We start from the raw sequence: 26204 nt of genomic DNA on the forward strand, positions 1-26204 counted from the left end.
GTGCATGCATGGTGCTCTGTAATGGACCCATACCTAATGCTCAGTGCTTCCGAGATAAACACTGGATTCACTAAGACTCTGATGGTTATGAACATGGTTATGAGCACAGTTTGACGTTTGAGTATAGTATGTCCACTAGGTGGCAGCAGCGTCCATCTTAATTTCGTACAATATCTATACTTCCATATTTGACTTTTCTTTTGCTCTTGCTTATCTTGACTGTAAATACACCACAGTCTGATACGGATTCTTATTAAATATAGAACATGCACTTTGTTTGGAGTGTAATTTGAGAGGTAGTAGCTTGGAAACATTGTTTTTTTTATTGTTTTACTTCTGTCTATGCATTTTTTGGTTTTATGTGAGCTCTTGGTGAACCTGCCGGAATGGCATGTGTGTTAGAACATATTGACAAATTTAATCTTCATCATTTGAATGCAATTTTCCTGTCCAAATCTCATATAACAACACAATATGAAGGTAATGCATGTCATACTGAGCTTCTGGGGTTTTATTACACAAATCCTCCTTTTGTCTGCTGTAAATGACACAGTTAAATACTTTATTGTTGTAAGCATTCCAGTTACGCCTGTATTCAAACATGCATTAACTTCAGGAGTATTTCTGAAACCTGGGCTGTTGAGTTATGGCGCATTATAAAGCGCCTCCAGTGCATTTCTGAGCAATGCCCCTTCATCTAGAAGACCTAGAGAAAACCGTGTGTGTGTGTGTGTGTGTGAGAGAGAGAGAGAGAATGTGTGTGTGAGAGAGAAAGCGATGCAAAGGAGAGTGAAATCAGTCAAGACAGAAAAAGTGTGTGTGTGTGTGAGAGAGAGAGAGAGAGAGAGAGAGAGAAAGAAAGAAAAAGAGAAAGAAAGAGAGAGAGTGTGTGAGAGAGAAAGGGATGCAAATGAGTGAAAGCAGTCAAGACAGAAAAGTGTGTGTGTGTGTGTGTGTGTGTGTGTGAGAGAGAGAGAGAGAGAGAGAGAGAGAGAGAGAGAGAGATGAATGTTCGTCTGTAGCCCGCGCGCTCCTGTGCCGGTGAACATAACGCACGTGCCTGCGCGCGCTCACTCTCCCAGCAGAGCTGACGTGGGCTGTGGGCTCGATCTCGCCCAGCTGTTGCGCATCTGGCTGTGCCGCTGTGTCACTTAATCGGCAGCTTTATACAAGGACACGACAGAGATTAGCACTCGAGAATGGATGCGTTACATGACTGGGTCCTGGCGTACCCGGCTCCGGCCCGGATGGCCTGGGTTCTGGCTCTGGTTCTGGCTACTCTGCTGGTTTGGAGTCTGTTCTTCTGCTGCTGGGAGAATCGCAGCTCGGTGTCTCCTCTAGAGAGATACCTCTCAGGTAAGAACTGCTTTCGTTCTTGTGTCTGAAATCAGCTTCTCTTACTTTTATACATTATAATCAGCTGATAAAGTGCACAATGGAGCTTTAGTCTCTCGCCTCGCCGGCGCCCTGAAAAGAAATGACTCATAAAACAGTGATCCTGGTTAAAAAAGGCATCATATAAGCTACTGCGAAAATAACTCAAAGTGGGAAGAGTTTCCGTTTCCATTCATCCATTCAGTTGTGTCGGTTTCCAAGGTAATGTTTTCCATTTTCCGTAAAGAGCAGCTTTTTTATTGGCCCGGGCTGAAGAATGTGGTCAGTTCTGTGTTGCCTGTTTATGTGCAGCTCCACTCACATCATTCTTTGGTGTTGACATTTCAGGGGGCGTTTTCAAACCTTCAAATCACACACTGCTGTGCCTACCACTTTATTACAGGGTTCAAAAAAAAAAATCTTTTGCTGAAAGATGCCAGCTATTTGCCACTTAAAGGAAAAATCCACCCTGAATGACTTACATATCAAAACGTATAATCAATAGTCGATATTCAAGAGTGTAAAAGATTTAATTTCTGACTATTTTCTTCTGGTTTAAACTTTTTTCAGTGACACATAGTTGGGCATGTGGTAGCCTAGTGGTTACGGTGTTGGGCGACCAATCGGAAGGTTAAGAGTTCGATCCCAGGTCCACCACTGTTGGGCCCCTGAGCAAGGCCCTTAACCCTCAGTTGTATAAAAATAAGATAATGCAAGTCACTCTGTATAAGGGCGTTTGCTGAATCCTGTAATTAGTGTTGATAGTGGTGCTTGTACACTTTACAGCAGAGCATCTGTCAAGCTAATCTGTATATCCTGCTCAAATAGATCAGCTTACAAAAGCTTTAAATTTGCTAATGCCACTATCAGTGCCATCATGTCTGTTATCTTGTAGATTCCTAACTAGCAGAGCATAGTCTCTGCTATAACTCAGATTAACTATGTAATATAACTGCATTGCATTCTGGAACTATGAAGCCATTATTTGTCATCGCTACTGTTTCTAAGCCGGATTCTTCATAAATATGACAGCAAACATTGCTGGAAACTGATGAGTGGGAAAATACATTTACTGCATTTAGAAGACACCCTTATCAAGAGCAACTTACATTATCTCATTTTTAAACAACTGAGTGTTAAGGGCCTTGCTCAGGGGCCCAACAGCAGCAGCTTGGTGGACCTGGGATTGAACTCACAACTCTCTGATTGGTAGCCCAACACCTTAAACACTAGACTGCCACATGCCCAAAACATGTACTCAAGATCCGCAAGATCCTATTAAACCCCACTGTAAGTGTGCTAGCAATGTCCCTCTGTCATGTCAGAGCAGCAGACAGGAAGAATGAAAGTACAGCAGAAACCATGTGACAGGGTGGGGCTGTCTTTTCAGGTCACTTAAATTACACTTAAGAATGCACAGGGAGAAAAACAAAGCAAAACAAAAACAAAGAGATTACTATTTTTAGACAGCAATGGCACATATTTTGATAATCCTGATAATTTGAATCTGGAATATGGAAAAGTCTGTTTGCCTTTTAAGAGCAGCCTGGAGAAATGACATTTTTTATTTAATCGTTTAATTTCATTTTATCGATGTATCAGGTATCATTTTCAATGGCATCATGTTACAAGAATAGAAAATAATAATATGAAGTAAACATTTATATTTAGTTACAGCAAAATATGTGCAATAGAATTAAATCTGTACAACAGGCAGCTGTTTAATCAGTGTCCAGATCCTTTGACCTTTATGCAGCTATTTTATTGTTGTAGCACTTATCAGTAGCAAATAAATGGCTAATCATTCATAACATGACTACTACTTAAGTGTGTCTCTTAAAGATAAAGCTACTACAGGTGAGACACCTTCACTTGCTTAGTATGGATGGTGAATTCTCATGAATTTTTGGTCAGGAAGTAGCCTGAGGTCTTCCCTCAAGCTGCACTAAAACAAGTCTGATCTCAGCAGCCTGCTGTGTTTACATTTGTACTCTGGTCCTAGATGTTAGCTTCACTTATGTCGCTTTCCTCTTTTTACATTTACCAGACACCCTTATCCAAAGTGACTTATAACTGAGCAACTGAGGGTTAAGGGCCTTGCTCAGGGGCCCAGCAGTGGCAGCTTGGTGGAACTGGGGTTCAAACCCATGACCTTCCAGTCAGTAGCCCAACACCTTTAACCACTGAGCTACCACATTTTTGCTTTACATCCAGGCAAATTATAAGCTGTGTGTTTCTAGATCACTTTTGTGTTTTGAGCATTTGTGTCTACTAATACAGTTATTTAAATTCCCCTTTTTGCTTCCAGCCATGAAGAAGAACTCAAAGACAAAGCACCAAAGTCAGGTAACTCAGTAACCTTAATAACTCATTACATTTAGCATTTTGTCTTGTTTTCTGAAATGCATGTGTATTTGTAGAGGGAATCTTCTGGCATATTATTTTTGACTTGTTTAATGAATGCAGATATTTTGAAGCATGTATTTTGCTTAGATGTATCTAAACTATTTCAATGACATATTCTTTATAGCAGCCCCTAGAGGCCAGTAATGAGCCAGTGAACTATTATTATTATTATTATTTTTTAACTTTTTGTATATTCTGTAAGACAAACTTGTGATTTGTGCAAAAAAGCTAAAAAATTTACAGCATCTGGGGACTTTTTTCCCCAAGAAGACTGGTTAACTGTATCACAGCTAACACACAGCTAATCATTTAATTTTTAAATGAAATTTTTCTTGTGGTGATACATTTCTATGGTGATAAATAGCTTCATCTGAGCTCTACTACTAAATAAAATAAATGTGTTTGGATGTTTTTTTAAAGACTTATGTCTTACAGATTTTTTCGAAAACTGTATTATTTAATATGGTAGATGTATTTAAAAAAAACACAAAAATGATTAAGCCACTAGAAGAAGATGTTTAACAACATAAACAAACATAAACACAGTGAAATGATGTTTGTCGTATGTCTCAGCTTATTAAGAAGTTAGGTACAGTGCACAGGGCCAGTCAAGTTACAGAGAGTTGAGTGACACTCCCTAGGTCAGACTATATCAACTCCCTGCTCCCAAAGCTGTAGTTAATGAGACATTAATTATTTCTATAATTATATCTAGGTCTTTGTCATTGCAGTTTGGATCCAGTTTTCAATGTTCCAATGTTCAAGGGGATTCCTCCTGGCTATTTAGTTTCCTTCTACTGTCCCAAAATAGTTTGTTCAGTAGTTGCACTGCCTGTTCTAAGTTGCTCTTAGGTGTAAATGTATGCATACATGCCCTGAAATGGGCTGGAATCCCATCCATGTTGTATTCCCATCACATACTCAGTATTCCCAGGATTGGCTCCAAAGCCAAAGCAACTATGACTGAGTTAAAGTGTTTTGATTTGTATTTTGTAAGTTTGGAACTGAAGCAAGGAATGGATGGTTTTCATGTATAAATAAATACCATCTTGAATACAGGTTTTCTATCTGATGTTGCAATGAAATGAGCCAAAATTTATTTGTTTACCTGACATCCTCAATCACAGTCACTGGCTGTCTAACAACAAGCTCTTTGTGTGAACTTGGAAGTAGGCAGCAGAAAGGCACCCACATAATTCATTGCTCAAACCTCTTTGTGGTTAACTCAGTGTCGCCCTTGCACTGTTACAGTTACTCACATTCAGCTCAAACAGTTTAACAGAGTGATTTTGCAGAAAAACACTTGTGTTTCCTTGCAAGCAGAATGAATAGCTTGTTTTCATTGTTCTTCCAGCGGAAGAAGAAGCAGAAGGAGAAAAGTGCCACTTCAGCCTTGGTTAATGATGGGATTGTTGGAATGATCACGCTGGCAACTCCTCCAACTCAGGAGAAACAGATGGTGTTGAAAGGGGACAAGAAGGAGAAGAAGCAGAAGGACGAAAAGGAGGAAAAGCTGAAAGAGGGGAAGGAGGAGAAGCAGCAAGCAGTGAAAGAGCAGAGGCAGAAGGTGGTGAAGGAAGAGAAACAGAAAGCGGTGAAGGAGGAGAAGCAGAAAGTGGTGAAGGAGGAGAAGCAGAAAGCGGTGAAGGAGGAGAAGCAGAAAGTGGTGAATGAGGAGAAGCAGAAAGCGGTGAAGGAGGAGAAGCAGAAAGCGGTGAAGGAGGAGAAACAGAAAGCGGTGAAGGAGGAGAAGCAGAAAGTGATGAAGGAGGAGAAGCTGAAAGCGGTGAAGGAGGAGAAGCAGAAAGCGGTGAAGGAGGAGAAGCTGAAGGTTGCGAAGGAGGAGAAGCTGAAGGTGGTGAAGGAGGAGAAGCTGAAGATGGTGAAGGAGGAGAAGCTGAAGGTGGTGAAGGAGGAAAAGCAGAAAGCTGCGAAGGCGGAGAAGCAAATAGTGGTAAAGGAGGAGAAGCAAAAAGTGGTGAAGGAGGAGAAGCAGAATGTGGTGAAGGAGGAGAAGCAGAATGCAATAATTGAGGAGAAGGCAGAAAAACAGGATGAGCATGGAAACAATCCCACAGTAAAGAAGAGGAACAAACGTCGTCTGAAGGTCACCATTGCACCTGAGGCAATAACCTTTGAATCTTCAGAGAAGGTAAGCCATCTCTCACCTCTACTTAGCAAACTAAATGTACTAAAAACACTGTTATTTAGGATCTGTATCAGATTCTTTAATGTATATTTATTTGCACAATTTCATCTTCAATCCTTTTTTTGCATTAATCGGTGACAATGTTAATTTTATATATTTATCCATCCAATTTATCAAATGCTTAATTGATACAATGAGCTGTATGCAATAGTAGATTAGTACCAGGACATACTGTAGTATAGGCTTCTTTTCACATGTTCTGTTCACAAACGCATCATTAGTTACTGCTGTCATGGCATCAAGTGTATTATTCTGAACCTAACCCACTAGATTCAATCCTTTTAGCTCCTCTGATATGCTTGGTCAAGTGTAAAGGATCAAGCTTTCTGAATATTCATCTGTACCTTTATTAGGATGAAGCGTGCATTCTATTATATCACAATAACCAAAGAATACACGAACCCTTTAAACATTAAACATCTGTTTTATTGTGTACGGTGAAAATGTTCATGTGACACAAAAATATTTAATACTGAATATTCTAATCCCGGCCAATTACTAAACATGTCATATTTCAAAGGAGAGGTTTGTAATATTTTTATATGGCATTCTGCTGCCTGTGAGACGAGTTATAATTGTACTGAGCAAACAAATCTCCCCTTTAATGGGGATGTAATATGAGCTGGTGTCATGACATCAAACTGAAAAAATCGAACCAATTACAGTGATGCTAAAGTCTCAGAACAGAAAATGTGCACTCAAATTCAAATCACTGATTTCTTGCTGTTTTTATTTGCCCAAAACATGTATATCTTTGATTAGTCTACTGTATACTAGTCAACTTTTATCCCATCGGTCCCTATTTGTGTGCTTAAACCTGATTTGTGTATAAAGGAGCTGAGCTGATCAGGTCTGTACTGGGTGTGGCTGAAGCTAATCTTTCCATTGTGGAATTTTTAAAAACCTCTTTATTATTGCAGGTTATCTGAACGGTCAGGAACTAATGAGAATACATTGAGCAGATATGTTGATTTGAATATGTTTAGAAGAATTCATTGTGATGTGATACAGCGGGTGACCAAATGCATACAGCGTGAGGGTGAACATGTAGATCATATGCCCTTTTGGTTCACGGTGTATTGGTGCATTTGGTTTGCGCCTCCGGATTTGATTCCTGCCTCCGCCCTGTGTAGCATGCCGTGTGCTCTCTGTGCTCTACAGTTTCCTGTCCCACTCGAAACACATTCATCTCCAGGTTCCCTGTGACCCTGTGTAGGATAAACAGTCCAGAAAATCGATGGACTCTTTTTGGTTCCTGACTTTTCAGACACATTGTAGTGTTAGATCATGTCACTCATCCTTGTGAACACTTCAGTGATTCAACTGAAATAACATTCAGTGCTATAAGTGTACAGTGCTACAGTACAGTGATAAGAAATGGATCAACATCATTCTGGCTAATCAGTATATACAGTATAATAGTATATTACTATATGTCTAGATCATTTTTAATGACAAACTGCACCTTTAGTATACTGTAAGTCATCCATATTTAGAGGACATCATGACCATATCTAGCAAATAACCTGTAAGTTTGTCCAAATTATGCAAGGAAACATACAACTGCAGCTTTCCTGGGCAGTGAATTTGATTTTTTTTTACGCAATGCGCAGGGTTTTAGAGAGAAATGGTGATCAATTGTGCAGTTTATGAAACACAGAAGCTATTGCTATAGTGGCGTTCAAGTGACTGCCTCATTGTGCTGTGTATAATAGCTAAAGTAGTGCGCTTTACTCCACTGTCTAGCATTTCCATCCCGTTGAATAGAGACAGAGCCTGGTGTAAGTAATGCGTCCTGCTGTAGGAGGTGATATCTCTATTGAGCGAGTCTACATCATCAGGAGCATGTAATCCTCTCCCTACTGCATTTACTCTCGCGTTTCTCTGCTGATTCCTACAAAATCAGACGCAGTGGATTCTCATCCATCAAGCAACATCCGGTAACTCTTTTCTCACAGATTAGGAGGCGCACAGTGATGGATATTGCTCAAGTATTGAAACGGTTTGCATGCTCCTTATAGACCACGTCCTAAACTGTTCATTATAGTAACTGGTATCCAAAGTAGCACAGCTTATGCAGGTCAGAATAGTGCGTGAAGCCGCATGCTATTCAGTGCGGTAGTGTGCGCTTTAGGATGCAGCCTCGCCTATTTCTGACTGGATCACATTTAGAGGTTATGATTGAATCTAAATTAGAAGTGCATTACTGAAAGTGATCAGCCAGAATGGAGATATAAGGTTTTTTTTTTTTTTTTAAATCTCTTTTGAATGGGGTTTTATTCTCCCGCGGGAACGCGCCTGTGTTTTGCTGCATCATCGCATGTGTGCGTTTATGATGGCTACATTTTTACTCAGTGTTAATCATGATGACTTAATGTTAATGATGCCTCATTTATAAGTTTATATTTTGCAGATGCTTCATATTTATATTCGTTGTCTATCTATCTATCACGATTTTATTTACTGTGTATATGGGCTTGTCTATGACCTTGTTATTTCTGCGTTTAATTGTGCAGCAGTAATGTTTTAGTCGTCTTTATTAGAATAAAATGATTTACGTCACAACATCTTAATAAACGTCACAACAGTCGCCTGTAATAAACCCTGACTGATTAGGACGCTCAACCTTTAGAGCTTATTTGCATATTGTGACCTTGTGCAGTAACAACCAACCTTGCAATATGGCTGTGGTTTAAAAATAAATATTCTGCATGTTATAGTCGTTTAAGATTAAATTATTTTGTGGAATGGTACAAAAGCTAGGCCCATTTCCTGTAGGTTTTCACAGGACAGAAAAGTGGATCTTTCCAGAATTCCCAGGGTCAATTTTTGACACATAATAATCGATTAATCGAAAGATATATCTATATAAATTTTGACAGGTGTGTTTTTCTATAAGTAAAATGAATCAGTGTGACGTGGGGGCACGGTGGCTTAGTGGTTAGCACGTTCGCCTCACACCTCCAGGGTTGGGGATTCGATTCCCGCCTCCACCTTGTGTGTGTGGAGTTTGAATGTTCTCCCCGTGCCTCGGGGGTTTCCTCCGGGTACTCCGGTTTCCTCCCCTGGTCCAAAGACATGCATGGTAGGTTGATTGGCATCTCTGGAAAATTGTCCGTAGTGTGTGAGTGCATGAGTGAATGAGAGTGTGTGCCCTGTGATGGGTTGGCACTCCGTCCAGGGTGTATCCTGCCTTGATGCCCGATGACGCCTGAGATAGGCACAGGCTCCCCGTGACCCGAGATAGTTCGGATAAGCGGTAGGAAATGAATGAATGAATGAATCAGTGTGACAATGTGTTACACAAAGTTAACACCTTAAAGTTCACTATTGTCCACAGCATATTCATATTATATCACAGAAATATGTCAGCACTGACAATTTTTGTAATGCAAAAAACGGGTCATGTGTTTATTTATTTCATTCATTTGTAGTCATGTTAGTGTTGTGCAACAGCCACAAAACAAGATCCTGATATGTGCTGCATCATACCAACTATAAACAGACCGAAAAGTTGCAGCTTTTGTCATGTTTCTGTGAAACAACGAATTGCAAAGGCATGTCCTGTATCTGAAAACTTATAATGACCTTGTTACACCGGCTTTGGCAAAGTGATAACATTCGAGACATCGTTAACAAAAACGCTACAGAAATGACACTTATAGAAAACGTATGAACACCATACATACAGCAACTCATACACCATATGAACAATTATAGTGAAAAGTACTGTGAACTGAAAGCAGGCATCTGTACTGAATGCATGTCAGTTTTCTAAACACTCCTTTTAGCCATGTATTTACTGCTGCTAATTACTGAATTATATAATTATTATTTGTATATGAGGTAAGACACAGTTTGAAAGTCTCTGTCTCTCAATCATGTAATCCTTAACAGAGCTTTGGGTGAAAACCCAAGTATCTCTTTTAGCACTTTCCATTTTCTATTTATTGTAGGAGTTACATAAAACAGGGAAACATACTTCCTCCCATGTTTCCATTTTCCCTGCTAATGGACATACTGTATTACAGTCTCCTCCAGAAATATTGGCACAGTTAATGAAAATTAATATTGCATGTAGTGAGTGAGTGATATGTTGAGCCTGGGTACTGAGTAGTAAAAATATTCTCCTATATAGTGTAGTATTTGTATTTGTAGAACAATGATTACTGTATGCTTACTATATATATATATATATGTAGTATTGCTACTGTATGTTACCTGATTTGTTACCTGACAGATCAATACATCTGTTTAATGGATAAGAATTTTTAGCATTCATTTTTCAGCTTTTTGTTTGTTGCTTAGTCAGCTCATTATAGCCCACGGCTAGCTGCCAGAACAGCGTCAGTGTACCTTGGCATCGACTCTACAAGTCCCTGGAAATGTACTGGAGTTCTGAACATTGTTCTTTCAATGTATATTCCCCCTAATGCTTTGATGACAGCGGTGGAGAGTGCTGTCTAAACCCTGGCAGCAAATATATAAAAACACATTTATACCAAAAAATCATACTTTTTGTTGTAAACTTGCTGCAGGCAATGTCTGAGTCTTCTCGCCCACGTCTCCGGGAGAGGTCTGCTTCAGAGGAGAGTAGGAGCGAGCTATGCTCCTCAACATTCCCTGGAGACACCCTGCCCTGGAATCTGGCCAAGCATCAGCGTGTCAAACGTTCTAAATCGGCATCTGGAGATGTTCTGGACCCTGCAGAGAGAGCAGTCATCCGCATCGCAGGTAAGAGGATGTCTGAGTCAGAGTACTGCCTCTGTTGCAGTACACTAAAACACACTACACCTTTGTATGCTATTGCCATTAATACTCTCAAGCATACTCAAATAACTAGTGCCCAGCAGATTTACAGACATATTCTGTGCAGATGACAATTGTCTTGTCTGAAATCTGTTAACATGTGTAAGTTTGTTCTAAACTTTACTCCATGTAAAGAAATAACAAAAGCTGGTGTATTATTTTGACATACTGTTTTAAAAATAATCTATGATTTGGGAGTGTGGTATTTTTCAAGCTGTTGTTCAATAAAAAGTAGGAGTGTGGAGGCAAAAATCCACTTTAGCCCAAGTAATACCTACAGAAAATCTATCTACATCAACTATATGGCCAGACATACTGTATGTGGACACCTGACCAATGAACATCCCATTTTAAAACCAGGGCTATAAATATGGAGTTGGTTATAATAATTTCCACACTTCTGAGAGGGCATTCCATTATATTTCAGAACATGGGAGTGGGGATTTGAGCCTTTTAGCCACAACATCACAAAAGGTTGGGGGATTATGTCCAACAGAAAGTGTGAAGCTGGTGATTCAGTCTATTACAATGGTGCTTAATGTAGTTGAGGTCAGAGGCCTCTGTTCAGGCCAGTTCTTCCACACCAACCTTGGTAAACCATGCCTTCTTGGGCCCCGCTGGACCATGTTTGTGCCCTTTAGTTCTAGTAAAAGGAATCTTAATGTTACAGCATAAAATACATTCTAGTTAATTTTGCGCTTGCAACTTTGTGGCAGCAGAAAAAACACATATGGCTGTAATGGTGAAGACCCCACGTAACTTTGGCCATATAGAGGATAAACATACTCAAGCATTCATGAGTTAAAAGTCAATATTTTGTGTTGAAAAGATGTAATTGATGAAAAGAGCTGACCACAGTATTATGACCAATCCTGTATGGCTAGCTAATTAATTAAGTAATTAGTCATACGGAATATTTGGCTAACTCAGAAAAACATACTTGATGGATGAAAGCTAGCTAATTTCACTGAAAGTTCACAATTGTTAAGTATTTTATCATAAATATAAATGTATACACCTGCTTTAATCGCCAAGGGCTTATATGAAGTGATAAATGTTTCATATTAAACCTGATGTCTTATCAGAGCAGTGCTATTAAATGTTTACATGGTTAAAACACATGTCCAGTTTTATGTGCTGCTGCTAAAGTTTCAAAATGACTTTCATAACAGTTAGCATGAATGAACAGAGGTTGCATGGATGTGCTCATTATGTACCTAAAGCACATAACACCTGCACGGTTCAGTATTTAACTTGTTCTGTATGATCAGTGTTTTGTATGCACAGTGCACTCCATAGTGTAAAAGCAAGTAGGCACTAGGTGTGCGTGTGTGTGTGTGTGTGTGTGTGTGTATGTGCGTGTGTGTGTGCATGTGCATGTGTTTACTGAGAATGTTGTCTTTGGTGTAGCTCCCAGCTGCTTGTTTGCCTAAAGTGTTGCTGTTCTCTAAGAGCTCCTGAGTTTGTTTCATTTTCTTGAGGAAACATTCACAACTGTCTTACATTATCTCTGTGTTTGCTGACGGAGTATGTCTAGATCAGTTTGTGTATCAACTACAACTGTCAAGAGAGTGTGAAGTCTCCTATTATGATCATAATCAACGTCTATAATAAGTGAAATATATGCAGTAGTAAAATTAATGTCCTTAATTACTAACTAACTAACTAACTAACTAACTAACTAATGAAATCAATCGATCAATAAATAAATAACAAAAAAATAAATGCAACAATAAGAGGAGATGCAAACTACATGTGGTGTTTGGGGACAACAACCTCCTCATCAATACACAATTGTTGGACCGTATATTTATAATCACACCTTCCAGTGTCACCCAAATGAGGATAAGGTTCACTTTTGAGTCTGGTTCTTCTCAAGGTTTCTTCCTCATCCATCTAAGGGAGTTTGATCCTTGGGGAAAAATACAAAACACTTTTAAATGTAAGTCTAATATTTATCTTCAACCTTTATATAATATACATTTTGGTATAATAAACTTTTGTACTATATTTCTTATGTTCAGTAAAGCTGCCTTGAGACAATGTCCATTATTAAAAGCGCTATACATGCCATGTTTTGGAATACACAACAGTTATGAGGTTGATTGTGCTAAACTACAAACAATCACACATCGTCACACAGCGTCACTCTAGACTACCATCCTGTGGTTGAAGAACGATGGTGATTACTCAGTTCTAAGCTCTTCTTCTTTTCTTGGACAAAGTAAAGCAGCTTATACAAACCACCCTAAACCACCACAGCCACTCTGTCACATTTTTCTTCTTATTTAAACCTGAGTGGACTCAGTATTAATGTCATAACTAGATTGAATTTCACGTCATTTGGAAACCATTTGAGTTTTGCTAGGAGGATATCAGTTTTAAATTGGTGTCAGATACAACACACTGATCTGTAATGTAATGGGACAATGGGTCCATGCATATATCACCATAGCTTAAATGAGCAACATCTGAGGGAAATAAATAAAAACAAAAAACACACTTTCACACCCCACACTTTTATTTATTTTTATATTTATTATATATATTTTTAAACAACCATAATTCACTAAAGTGCAAGAAATGAACATTTATCTCGTAAGTACCTTAAAATACGTTGTTATTCATAGTCACTGACAGTCAACTTTTTGTCATTTAACTGGATGTATTCAAATTTAAATATCTTATCTCTGCAATACACCTCAGAATTATGACATGCCAAAAAAACCTTTTTTTATTACCTCCATAGCACTATAACTTATTTACTTTTTTATTTTCCCAGTTACTTGTCACAAGATAATATCTTCATGCATTCAGGATTCTCTCGGTGCGATCCCTGACAAGCACAGCGGGTGATCTCTTATCAGCTAAAGTTGGCAGTAAAATTTCTTAAATCTTGCTTTCTTTATTCTGGTGTTGTTACAGACAAGCACGGAGTGGTTTCAGCAGCTCCTCCTTTTAACCGGTTGCTCCGTGGGAGATGAATCAGCTTGTATGAGCTGTTTCAGTGAAACAAACTACATATGTTTTGGCACGTGTAGTTTATTTTTCTCTTTCCCTTGTGTTTACATGATTGCTGATTTTCCTCGGTCATATGACTGCAAGTGTTCAAAGAAGGCAAACTCTGGGACTATGTTTGTGAAAAATTCGTTATTGTTCTAAATAATCTTTTATTATTTAATTTAATTTATTTTACGGTACATAGACAACTGACCTATTTTATGAATCTTGGATCTTGGACTTAATGCTTTAACAATGGAAACATTTAAAATATATTTACAACAACCAGGACTGTTTTGTTCTGTTTTCTTGAGTAGCTAAGGCTTTTACAAGTTACATGTCAAATTTGTTACTTGCAGACACCACATGGGGTCAGTAGTTTAAATAACTGTGTTCAATGGGCAGAAATGTGGTTTTGATTAAAGGGTTAAACCTTAAGTGTTTTGAACTAAAGTAATTACTGAACTATTTGAACTAAAGTAATTACTGAAAACTTTTTACTTTTGAAGTTTTGAAGGCCTTTGAATTAAAACATAAATCTTTTGTTAAAACTACAACCAGCCCATTTATGTTTGTGTACATGTTGCAGAGTTCGACCGCTTTGCAGTTCTTTTATTGCAATGGCTTTCATTTGAGTTTATAGTTTTAGCTGTAGCACACCTTTCTCAGACTCAGTGTTTGAACAATATGTTGTTGTTCTGGCCTCCCCTCACATTTTTATCTGCGCTTGGGACTGGCACTGAGAGTTCACTGGATTGTGCAACCCACAGTGGCTGGATTGGTTCCCTGCCCAGGAATCAAACCCAGACTGCAGCAGTGAGAATATAGAAGCCTCGTTCACTAGACCACCAGCGAACTGTGTTTAAGGAAAATGATATATAGACAGAATGATATATTAAAAGAATATACCAAAGTACTTATACAGAACATTGTCCTTTAGTTGAATATTTATTTTTTGCCATTTAAATAGTTTATTTATTTATTTATTTTTTTTGTTAAATTGCATCAGTACATCCCAATTTGAAATTCTACCCAATTAGCTTACAAAACCATTATGTTGTTATATTAAACTTGCCATGCAATGTCAGCAAGTCTGTCAAAGCTTCTGGAAAAACATTTTTCATCACTCTGCATTAAATGAAAACAAAGCTGCTGCGTAATAGCTGAAATGCTGAATTGGCTCGAAGTGATTCCCAATAGACTCTATAGGTGTCGAGTGTATACGAGTGTAGAATAAAATCCTTTTTTTGCTTGTTTTTTGGACTCAGCCAAAAGCAGTTTAACGGAATCTCTGACTGATTAATAGTTCACAAATAGCTGTTTTTACGTAAAATAATTTTGCGAAATGCTGAAAAAACCCACATATATGAGGGATAATTAGGCTTTTTGGGAATGGTTTAATGTCATATGGTCAAGTTGGATTACTTTATTTTGTCCAGAATTCTAATATCTACTATAAGATCTAGATTGTTTATGAACATTACATACTTCCAGGTGAGATATGTACAGTATATATATATATATATATATATATATATATATATATATATATATATATATATATATATATATATATATATATGTGTGTGTGTACATATAATTATAATTATATGTGTGTTCCCTAAAACAGAAACTTTTCCATTTGGTATAAAAAAAATAATTCTTTCATAAATGGCTTAGTGTTTAGCACATTCGCCTCACACCTCCAGGGTCGGGGTTCGATTCCCGCCTCCACCTTGTGTGTGTGGAGTTTGCATGTTCTCTCCCTGTGCCTCGGGGGTTTCCTCCGTGTACTCCGGTTTCCTCCCCCTGTCCAAAGACATGCATGGTAGGTTGATTGGCATCTCTGGAAAATTGTCCGTGAGTGCGTGAGTGAATGAGTGTGTGTGTGTGTGCCCTGTGATGGGTTGGCACTCCATCCAGGGTGTATCCTGCCTTGATGCCCAATGACGCACAGGCTCCCCGTGACCCGAGGTAGTTCAGATAAGCGGTAGAAGATGAATGAATGTTCCTTTTTCCGACGTCAGTTACACAGGACAACACTTTTATCAAAATGCTTTAAAGATGTTGATGCTTAAGATGATGAGGTAACAGTGAATAGAGCTCTGTTCAATAGATCTGCTCCCAATCCCAACTTCTTCCTCAAACTCTGACCAGTCATTCAGAAGGTTTTTCAATCCTTCCCAGTCACCCAAAATATTTTCCAAACCTACACATTCTTATAGAATGTTTGAGCAGTTGTTCCAGGAAGTTTGCCCATCCATCCTGCTTTCACTGAATATTTGATCAATCCTGGCCATTCCTGCAGAAAGTTTGACCATTGCTGCCCATTCCCACAGAAATTGTGAACAATGCTGTCCATTCTGATTTGGAAAAATTATCATCGTACCGTATGAACCCGCATGTGGTACTTTATAAATAGATGGTTCTCACTTACTCTCTTTAGGTATCTGCCTTATCCTGGCCAGGGTTGCAAGCCTATTCAGGGATTCAGAGCCTATCCTGAGAATGTTGGTCTTGAGGCGGAAATATTCCCTGGATGGGATACAAGACTATTGTAGGGCACCATGTACACACATTGTTAAACTCATTCATACCTAAGGTCAGTTTATTTTAGCCAATCTGTGTACTAGTATGTTTTTGGGAGGTAACTCCTGGAGCAGTGAAGTGGCAATGCTACTTGCTGTATCACTGTTCTCCTTAACCTAGTCGGTTCTGTGTCCAAAACTCTGGAAGTTGGTGGCAGTGTCTAAAGCGGTGGACAATTCTTTGGAAGGTTGTGAGTTTAAATCCCAGCTCCATCATACCACATCTTGGCCTTTTGTCTTACAAGAATATCTGGCAGGCCATTCCTGACTGCATGAAACTTTTGAACTTTTTTATGAATGTTTTTTCAGGGTTCTGTAATATATCAGTCATATCAGTAAAAGGTTTAGCTTCCTTTCAGGTCTGTCTCTCAGTTTTAATAGCAATTTTAAAAATCCGAATAGTTTAAAATTGTACCCCAATTTTGTGAGAGTGTATTGTTAACTCAGTGTATCAGTTTAAGATTTCCCATGGTGAGACAAATCAAGATTGAAAGGTTTGTCACATGCGCAGTCGTAGGAAGAACATTCCTTGAATGCTGATTGACTGAAATGCAAGCCACTAAAATGAACCTTCTTTGCTTTTTCAAGTTGCTCAGATATAACACTGTATAATATTTATAAACGGATTATTTTTTTCCTTTTAGCAAAGTCTACTAGGCTAAAATATCCTTTTACTTCAAGATCCACAAGACCACTACAAACAAAACAAGCCACAAATAACCACAAAGAAAACCAACCCCAAATATTTTACAGTGGGTTAGGGGGCTTTTTCTTATACGGTTAACATCCAAAGATTTCCAGCTCATCTAACAACAACACACTATTATTTTTGTTTCCTTGGCATGTGGTGAAGTTTAGTTATTCAAGGTTGTAAGATCAGGTAGAACTTCTTTCTTCTGTTGTTCTTGTAATGGAGACAGCATCTTGACCACCATAAGAGATATAAGAAGTTTTCAGTTCCTCTTTTCCACCATCACCATCTTTCTTACCATTTATGTATGTGTCTTTGTTCCGGGCAAAGTATATGAGTGTAATGTGACATACTTGATTTCAAATCAACAGCTAATCTCCAACACTATGATGGGAAATTACTGTTAAGCTCATTATACCATAATCTGATGATTTAATGAGAAAAATATTGAAAAAATATATTTCTATTTTTTAAATCTAATTTGTACATATTTACCAGTAATTGTGCCACGTTTCCAAATGAGAGAATCCAGGAAAAGCAAGTATTTATAATATTTGTTAATCACTCTATGTAATTTATTTTTTACTAATTCTATATTATTTATTTTGTTTAATGCATTGACAGTGGCTTTTCATGCATTGACAGTGGCTTTCTCAGACGGTGTATACTTTGTGCCTAAGTAAATATATTATGTCTAAAAATGAATCTTTTGTGATCATTTTAGTCATTTAATGATTTTTGTTTGTGTTGTTGGGATTAACATCGACTTATGTATGTATGTATGTATGTATGTATGCATGTATGTATGTATGTATGTATGTCTGCTTTCTGACTAGCCTTGATTGAGCTGTTCTTAGAAATCAGAACTCTGACCACTGATCTAGTGTGTGGGCCTTTAAAAGGAGGGTCTGTGTGTATTTGTGTGTGTATGTGTGTATGAGTGAGTGTGGGTTGGTATTTCTCAAGCTTAGAAGGGGAGTGGTAGTGGTGGTCTAGACTGGAAGCCAATGCTGTGAACGGCAACACACACATACACTCAGTGTTGAGTGAGTGCAGGGGGACACCATATACACACACACACACAAGCAAACACTCGTCTGTATGCAGCCCGGCTGACAGGGAGGGACGTCTGGCTGAGGAAGGACACAGTGAACAAGAGAAAAGTAAAAGGAAGACATTTGCGCTGACCTGACCTTAAGGCCATGTATAATCCAGCCAGCCTGCCTGGAAATGTGGAGGAGCAGTGCTTTGTGCAAGCTTATGAGAACGTCAGAGAGAAATACAAAGGTACTAAAGCCTCTAACTTCTCTAAGCCCATGGGAGAGATTGTGTGTGTGTGTGTGTGTGTGAGAGAGAGAGAGAGAGAGAGAGAGAGAGAGGGAGTGCATACCTGTTGAAATGATATGGCCCATAGCAGTGTGGCGATAAGTCATTCCATATCAAATTGCACAGATGTGTAGAATAGCAAAGCTGCATGAAACACAACAATATTTTGCACCCCGTCACATGGTGTAATATGCTGGATGTGCTTTAAGTTCATTTTGGCAGATCTCCTGGTTTCCTTATGTTTTCTATTTCAGATGGCTACCATAATTGGCTTGGAGGCGTAATTACAAACAGTTTACTTGGCTTAGTGCTTCTTGTGAATGTTTTATTTTGAGATGTGTAATATGCACACGACTTACCTTTTGTACACATGATGGGCTACATATGACCAGCCTTAGCAGTCTTGGTTAAGAAGGATTTCAATAATGCTTTTAAAACTGTTTACAAACTATTTATGAGATCCTAAAATAAAATCCTGTTTTGAGCATTTGAGCATTCATTCAAAATCTGTTTCAAACATCAGAAAGACATGTAAACAAAAGGTGATAATATAACCAGATAAAAGGCAGCCATGAATGCATTGACTGAGTGAGTAAAGAAGCCAAATCACACTAATCTGATAATCTCTAATTATATCATTATATTATTTAAACAGTCCATATAGTCAGTGATGATCCACCCTTTCCCATAATCCTGTTCCTATGTGAGGCTCGAGAGCTATGGAGGGATGACTATAAATACCGGCCCAATTTTTGATTACAGACGGGAACTCTACTCACCCCACCAGTGTAATCTTATACACTGGAGCATTTTTAGCTATAACATTTAGCATAAGCTTTTAGGTATAACAAAATAATCTTACTAGTCAGTTTAATTCTGATATCCAGGTTTTATATTTCTGATATTAAGAACTGCTGCTTTCAGATTAAATCATAAGTGTAGCAGATGAAAATCTAGTTTCTGTTTCCAAACGAATGGCAGATCGTTACCCCAATGTGGTTTGTCTAACACTGCCGACTTACTCAATCAGTTCTACCAATCACCAGTTGAGCAACACTGTTCCTCCTGACCAATCACTGATGACCATTTGTCCCATAAATGCACTGCTTTGTTTTAAACTCTCTTTTTTCTTCCCAAACCATTTTCCTTTATGCCTGTTTACCAGATGCTCTCTACCATTGCTTCATTTTGTCTATACTCTTAATAGAATTTATTTATTATTATTATTTTGTATGGTGCTATTTTCCAAATAGTTTCTTTGTGGTGCCATGACCAAAAGCTTCATCCATCTTTAAGAAATAAGGTATAATTTATTATTTTCCACAAAATAATTCAATCATTATACAAAGTAGTCTACCATATCATCTTTTAGACTTTTGAGCACACATTAGCTAATATCCCATGCACAGAGTTGGCAACACAGGGGTTGTTTCAGCTTGGTTTTAAAACCAAAACTATGTCCTTGGTTGAGCAGAGTGGAGACTAGTGAGAGAACAGTATGTATCTGACTCCAGATTTATGCTTTTGCTTTGTATACACTTCTCTTCCTATTGAATATTCAGACACAGGCCAATGATAAGATAAACAATCTTATGGGAATATATGTGTGTGTTTGTGTGTATGGTCCCCTGCATCCCATCCACGGTATATTTCCATCTTGCATCTGGTGTTTCCAGGATAGGCTCCAGATCCACTGCTACCATGATCCACTGCTAGCATGACCAAAATAAACCACTTACTGAAGATAAATGAATAAAAGCATGGCAGGTTTTCTCTTACCAACTAGACTCTCACTGATAAAACTGCATGTACATTCAGCTTCTGTTCAGTTCTGTTTTGGCTTTGGGCGGAGCTAATTTCAGGGCCAGAAGATCTAAATACAAGCCTGAAACTATAAAAACAGGCAGATGCAATATGAAATTATCAATCACAGTTTCCTGGTATTGGCAACCAATTTTTGGTATTGGTAACCCAAAGTATTTTTGGTATTCAACTTCAACTTTATTCATTTATATAGCACATTTTACTGCAATTTCAATTGCCCAAAGTGCTGCACAATATTACAAAAAGCATAAAGCAATATATATCAGACAGCTGAAAAATATATCAAACAGCTGAAAAATAATATACATAAAAAAGGAAAAAGATAAAATGAAATAAAACATATAAAAGCATCAAGAAACGATCTCTAAACAAGGTCTATTCTCAACGAACGCTAAATTAAAAAGATAAGTTTTTAACTGAGACTTAAAACCTTCTAACGTTGAGGCCTGCCGAATGTGCAAAGGGAGGCTGTTCCACAGTTTTGGGGCGATGACCATGAAAGCTCTATCACCCCTAGATTTTTTTGAGGAACGGGGAACTGCCAGTAGAAGTTTATCTCCTGATCTCGGCGACTTGACTGGAGTACTGTATGGTCCTTTAAGAGGTTGGTGATGTAACTTGGAGCGATATTGTGAAATGCTTTAAAAACCATCAATAGAATTTTAGAGATAGATTGTGTTTGCTTATCCCAACATACAGAGAGTTGCAATAGTCCAGTCTTGAGGTGATAAAAGCATGCACTATGACCTGTATGTCTTTAGTATTAAGGATGGGTTTCAGCCTGGAGATCTTTACTACTGACTTAATCTGGTTGTGAAAGCTGAGTGAAGAGTCAATAATAACACCAAGATTCCTAACAATATTTTTTATAGGTATATCCAGTGCATATACTGGCAATACAATAGCACTAGAATAGCACTAGACATAGCTTCCTTAAGTTTTGATTGACCAAAGATAATTGTCTCAAATTTTTTCTTATTTATTTGAAGAAAATTGTGCGATAACCAGAGTTTGACTTCATCCAGGCAGAGTACTAAAGGCTGTAGCTCAAAGAGTTCAGATTTTCAACTTAAAAAGGCAAATATAATTGAGTGTCGTCAGCATACAAGTGATAAGAGATGTCGTGACGACGACAAATTGAGCCAAGTGGGCTCATGTACAAAGAGAATAAAATGGGCCCCAAAATAGAACCCTGAGGAAGACCGTATTTTAAAGATGCCAGTGAAGAAGAGTTATTTGCAAGATTCACAAAGAAAGTTCTTTCATGCAAATATGACTTAAACAATTTTAAAGCAGTCCCCTTGATACCTACTTCATCCTCCAGGTGTTTCAAAAGAATTGAATGATCTACCATGTCGAAGGCGGCACTGAGATCCACCATAATTAAAACAACCCCCAACCCAGCATCAACTGACATTAGTAGATCATTTACTACTTTAACTAATGCAGTCTCTGCTGTGGCCAACTCTAAAACCAGATTGGAAGTTATCTAAAATGTCATTTTCCATTAGAAAAGGAGTAATTTGAGAAAAAACTTTTTCCAATACTTTTGTGAGACATGGTAATTTGGAAATTGGTCGATAATTATTCAACTCTGTAGGGTTACAGCCAGATTTTTTGAGTAAAGGAGAGACCACTGCTTGTTTAAGACAAGGAGACACCACTCCATTTCTCAGAGAGCTATTTACAATAGATAAAATGCTAGGGCCCAAAATATCAAAAAGATCTTTTAAAAAGCGAGGAGGTATAGGATCCAGGGGAGTATTTGATAGTTTCATGTGTCTAATAATATCCTCCAGAGCTGGAAGAGAGACTGAGTCAAAATGATCAAATGTACTGTACATGAGATTGTGGTGGAAACTGCTAGACCACAATATGAAGGCGTGATATCTTCTCTGATTAATTCAATCTTCTTTTGGAAAAAAGTCAAAAAGTCCTCACAAGTGTAAAGAGAGTGTATTGATTAACATAATGACTTAAAATGGTCATATGTTCACTACCATAAAGAGTCTTGCAAGCACTTTACAGTGCTGCTCTGAATCAAATTGTTCACAACCTCATATGTATCTCATTAAGAGAGAACTCATACTGGAATAAACTTGAAAAAGAGGGAAGTGGGTGTAAAAGAAAAAAATATATATTTACAGCTGCCTGTATAGATGCCTTAAATATTCAATAAACAGAATCTATTTATTCACAGAAACATGTATAGTGCTCCATATAATCTAAACCTAATATTGAACAGAAAACTGTGCACTTATTTAAACTTATTTAAAAAAGATATATATACATTTATAAATCTTGAGGAATTCATTGTTACAGACTTCTGTAGTCTGCCAGTGGCATAAAAGTAAATATAAATGCGGCAAACTTTTCTGCAAGTAGAATAGACATTTATTTAACACTGTATGTAAGTAGTATCAGGTGTCAGTGCAGGTAAATGTTAAGAACAGTAGGATTTCTGGTTGCTCTGTACCTTAAAATGTACATTTTTGTCTCATTAACTTCTTGAGAGAGAAGAAAACATCTGGTGAAGGAAAGACTTTTTATAGCTTAAACTACGACATGCCTTTCTATAATTAAGAAAACACATTAAAACATCATTAGCCTACTGTGATGTTTACACGATTTAACAAATACAGTAGTTTAATCTATTAAACAAAAAGAATCCGTTGCATCTATTACTAACAACTAGTTTAAAAGTTCACTCCAACTTTTATTCGAAAAACTGTTCATGCATATAATCTGCATAGATCTTTTTCTACTGAGCTCTCCACACACACCCCAGATGCACAGTGTCAGTTTTCATGAACTTCTTTTGAAGCTGTATGAACCCTCCACACTCACTGCCTCTCAGTCCTGCCACATCTGTTGTACTGAAAACAGGAGATGACCTCTGACCTTGACTCGCTCTGACCTGCCTATCTGAAGAATCTGATGCATGGTTTGCTCTCCCAGAAGTCTGTGTTCACTTACGAGTGTGAAATGGATCATATCAGTCAAATAGATGAGGTCACATGCTGTTAGTTTGATAACAGTACAGACTAAATAAAAGGACATTACTATAGTTTATGTCATGCTTACTGTGGGGTTAGCTTGGCGTAAATGCGTAAATGCTTTCTCTCTTACACACAAACACATAATAGTTAATGATACACTCAGAAAAATCATAATTTACTCACTTTTATGACCTTATTTCATAAGATTCATACACAAGGAAGATGGAGCTTTTTTTTTCCATTCCATGAATTTCAAATTCCATTCCATGAATTTCTTCATATTTTAAGACAGTTCAATCTGGTTTTGGCTTTAAATCAAATATATGACCATTACAATAGGTTAGATACATGAAAACTGGCAAGTTTTTGGCAAGTCTAACTTCAACATGTGTAGATCAGATGGCTGATTCCTATATTGCGTGCCATGCTTTGATCACGTTGTTGAATACTGTAACAGTGTGACACCACAGTTGGAATGAAATATATAAATAAATGCAGGTGGACTTTTATAAACAGGGGATAAACAGAGTGTAAAATACTAGAACTTGCTTGTGGTTGACATGCATGCAAAAGAGAAACTTGTTTTAGAAAGCCTGCTGTTTTCAGAACTACAGTATATATAGTTGAAAATGTCAAAGTGAAGGGTTTTCCCTCACTGCCACACATATTATCAAGTCAGTCTTGCATAAAATTTGTCTTGCACATGGTTTCAGGACCAATGTTAAATAATTCTGTTTAAGAAAGTCATCCAATAGGAAGTTCATTCATTCATTCATCTTCTACAGCTTATCCGAACTACCTCGGGTCACGGGGAGCCTGTGCCTATCTCAGGCGTCATTGGGCATCAAGGCAGGATACACCCTGGACGGAGTGCCAACCCATCGCAGGGCACACACACACTCTCATTCACTCACGCAATCACACACTAGGGACAATTTTTTCCAGAGATGCCAATCAACCTACCATGCATGTCTTTGGACCGGGGGATGAAACCGGAGTACCCGGAGGAAACCCCCGAGGCACGGGGAGAACATGCAAACTCCACACACACAAGGTGGAGGCGGGAATCGAACCCTGACCCTGGAGGTGTGAGGCGAACGTGCTAACCACTAAGCCACCGTGCCCCCCCAATAGGAAGTTGAGTCAGATTAAGTCTGAATGTTGCTGGGCCTAATAACACTTAAACAAGGGAACAACATAGGCTTAAGTGTGGTAACGTTCACTAACTAATGCTGTCTAATAGGGTGGTCTAATACAGATTATTAGGGCTTGACCAGAAATGTCAAAAAAGAAATGACTTTTTTTTTTTACTTATAAAAAGAATAGTAAATGAATAAACTGTTACTCATATAGACTATATACCATTTTATTCCACGATTTCAGTAGGCTGAGCTTCAGGAGATTTACTGCATCAGACACACATATGTAAACTTATTATTTTGCGCTTTTTAGTTTGCTGCAATAAAACAGATCATACAAGGTTAGCATCAGTAAACATCAGCAAATCTAGCAGGGGTTCTGGAGAATAGAATAAAAGCCTTTATTTTGTCACATATATATTACACAGTGAAATTCTTTCTTCACATATCCCAACTTTTGGAGGTTGGGGTCAGAGCGCTGGGTCAGCCATGATACGGTGCCCCTAGAACCAAGAGGGTTAAGGGCCTTGCTCAAAGGCCCAACAGTGGCAGCTTGAACAGCAATCCTCTCAACAACCCAGAGCCTTAACCACTTGAGCCACCACAATTGTGTGTAAACTCATGAAGGTTAAATGTTCTTGGTTAGCATGCTAAATCAGGTTCCCTTATTAAGACTTCACTGGCTTGACCTCGATAGCAGTCCACTTCCTTCATGTAGTGTGCCAGTGAAATTAGTTTCCTGAAATACAACTTCATTTTAAGAGTGTCTCCATACATCTATCACAGCACGTACAAGAACAAATTCATAAACATATGAGGTCTAAAACATGCCATGAACCAGTTATAGTTAGCAGAATGTTGCTTGATCTGTGCAAATCCTTTCTTATAATAGGAAACAAAAGCACATTCATGCAGTCAATCAATGTCTGTAGGTTAATATTAATACAACTTTAAATATTCTGAGGTTATTTAAATATAAACTAGATAGACGAACGTTTGTGGACAATTGACCATAGCGAACATGTGTGCTTGGTAAACATCTCATTCCAGATGTTGTCCTCCTTTGCTGTTACTTTTAGGAGGGTTTTTACATTTAGAAAGTTTTGAAGTGTAGCTTTGAGCAGTAGTGAATTCAAGCATTGTGGTGTTGCGCGAGGAGGCCTGGGGTGTATTCTGCTTTCCATTCTATCCTAAAGTTGTTCAGTGGGGATAAGGTCAGGGCTCTGTGCTGGCCACTCAACCAAACATCTTCCCAAGCTTGGCAAACCATGTGGTCATGGAGCTCACTTTTTGCACAGGGGCATTTCAGTGCTACAGCATACAAACACACCCTATAAAGTTGTGTGGTCCACACAAAGTTGTAGGTTTGACACTTTTAACATTTGACATATTAAGTAAAATAAATACAAATACACACTGGCAATTAGAAGTGGGATTCTCTGTCTTCACATAGAATTTTATCTATTTTTACAAATTCTAGTTCATAAATATCATCCTTTTATTAAACCATTGAAATGTTTACGGATTTCCATTCTCTTTCATATCAGGTAACTGGAAGAACTGAACCTAAGTACTGTATGTAATGTGATATCATCCACCTTTTACCTTTTATTGTGGAACAGACACCACATATAGCTGTTACTCTTTATATTGTTGATTGTGATGTTCAAGAGTGATCGGCGTTCCTTATGAAAAGAAGCATAGTTTCTTAGATACAGCCTAACAGAAATGAGGCATCTGGTTTCCATTTTAATTCCTTGCACTACACCAACAAGTAGGTTTATTCATTTGGAAGACATCATTTGCTAGGTAGATTATCCCACATGACCCATACTTCAC

The 26204-nt window shown here is 38.1% G+C and overlaps 1 protein-coding gene across 6 annotated transcripts in view; it reads left to right on the top strand.

The window, feature by feature from the left end:
- The first annotated feature begins 995 nt into the window (after nucleotides 1-995).
- Nucleotides 996-26204, top strand: part of pleca (plectin a) — a 107975-nt gene continuing 82766 nt past the window's right edge. For 4 of the 6 annotated variants that reach the window (XM_060897483.1, XM_060897485.1, XM_060897484.1 and 1 more), the window contains exons 1-4: nucleotides 996-1356; nucleotides 3683-3720; nucleotides 5135-5932; nucleotides 10528-10723. In XM_060897483.1, coding sequence (XP_060753466.1) covers nucleotides 1200-1356; nucleotides 3683-3720; nucleotides 5135-5932; nucleotides 10528-10723 — 1189 coding nt within the window. In that variant the 5' untranslated portion in view covers nucleotides 996-1199. Of the gene's footprint in view, nucleotides 1357-3682; nucleotides 3721-5134; nucleotides 5933-10527; nucleotides 10724-18125; nucleotides 18365-26204 lie in introns of those variants that run through there. The other 2 variants (XM_060897493.1, XM_060897494.1) reach the window with 1 other exon arrangement.

The sequence above is a fragment of the Tachysurus vachellii genome, chromosome 21 (genome assembly GCF_030014155.1).
Source record: "Tachysurus vachellii isolate PV-2020 chromosome 21, HZAU_Pvac_v1, whole genome shotgun sequence".
Classification (NCBI taxonomy): Eukaryota; Metazoa; Chordata; class Actinopteri; order Siluriformes; family Bagridae; genus Tachysurus; species Tachysurus vachellii.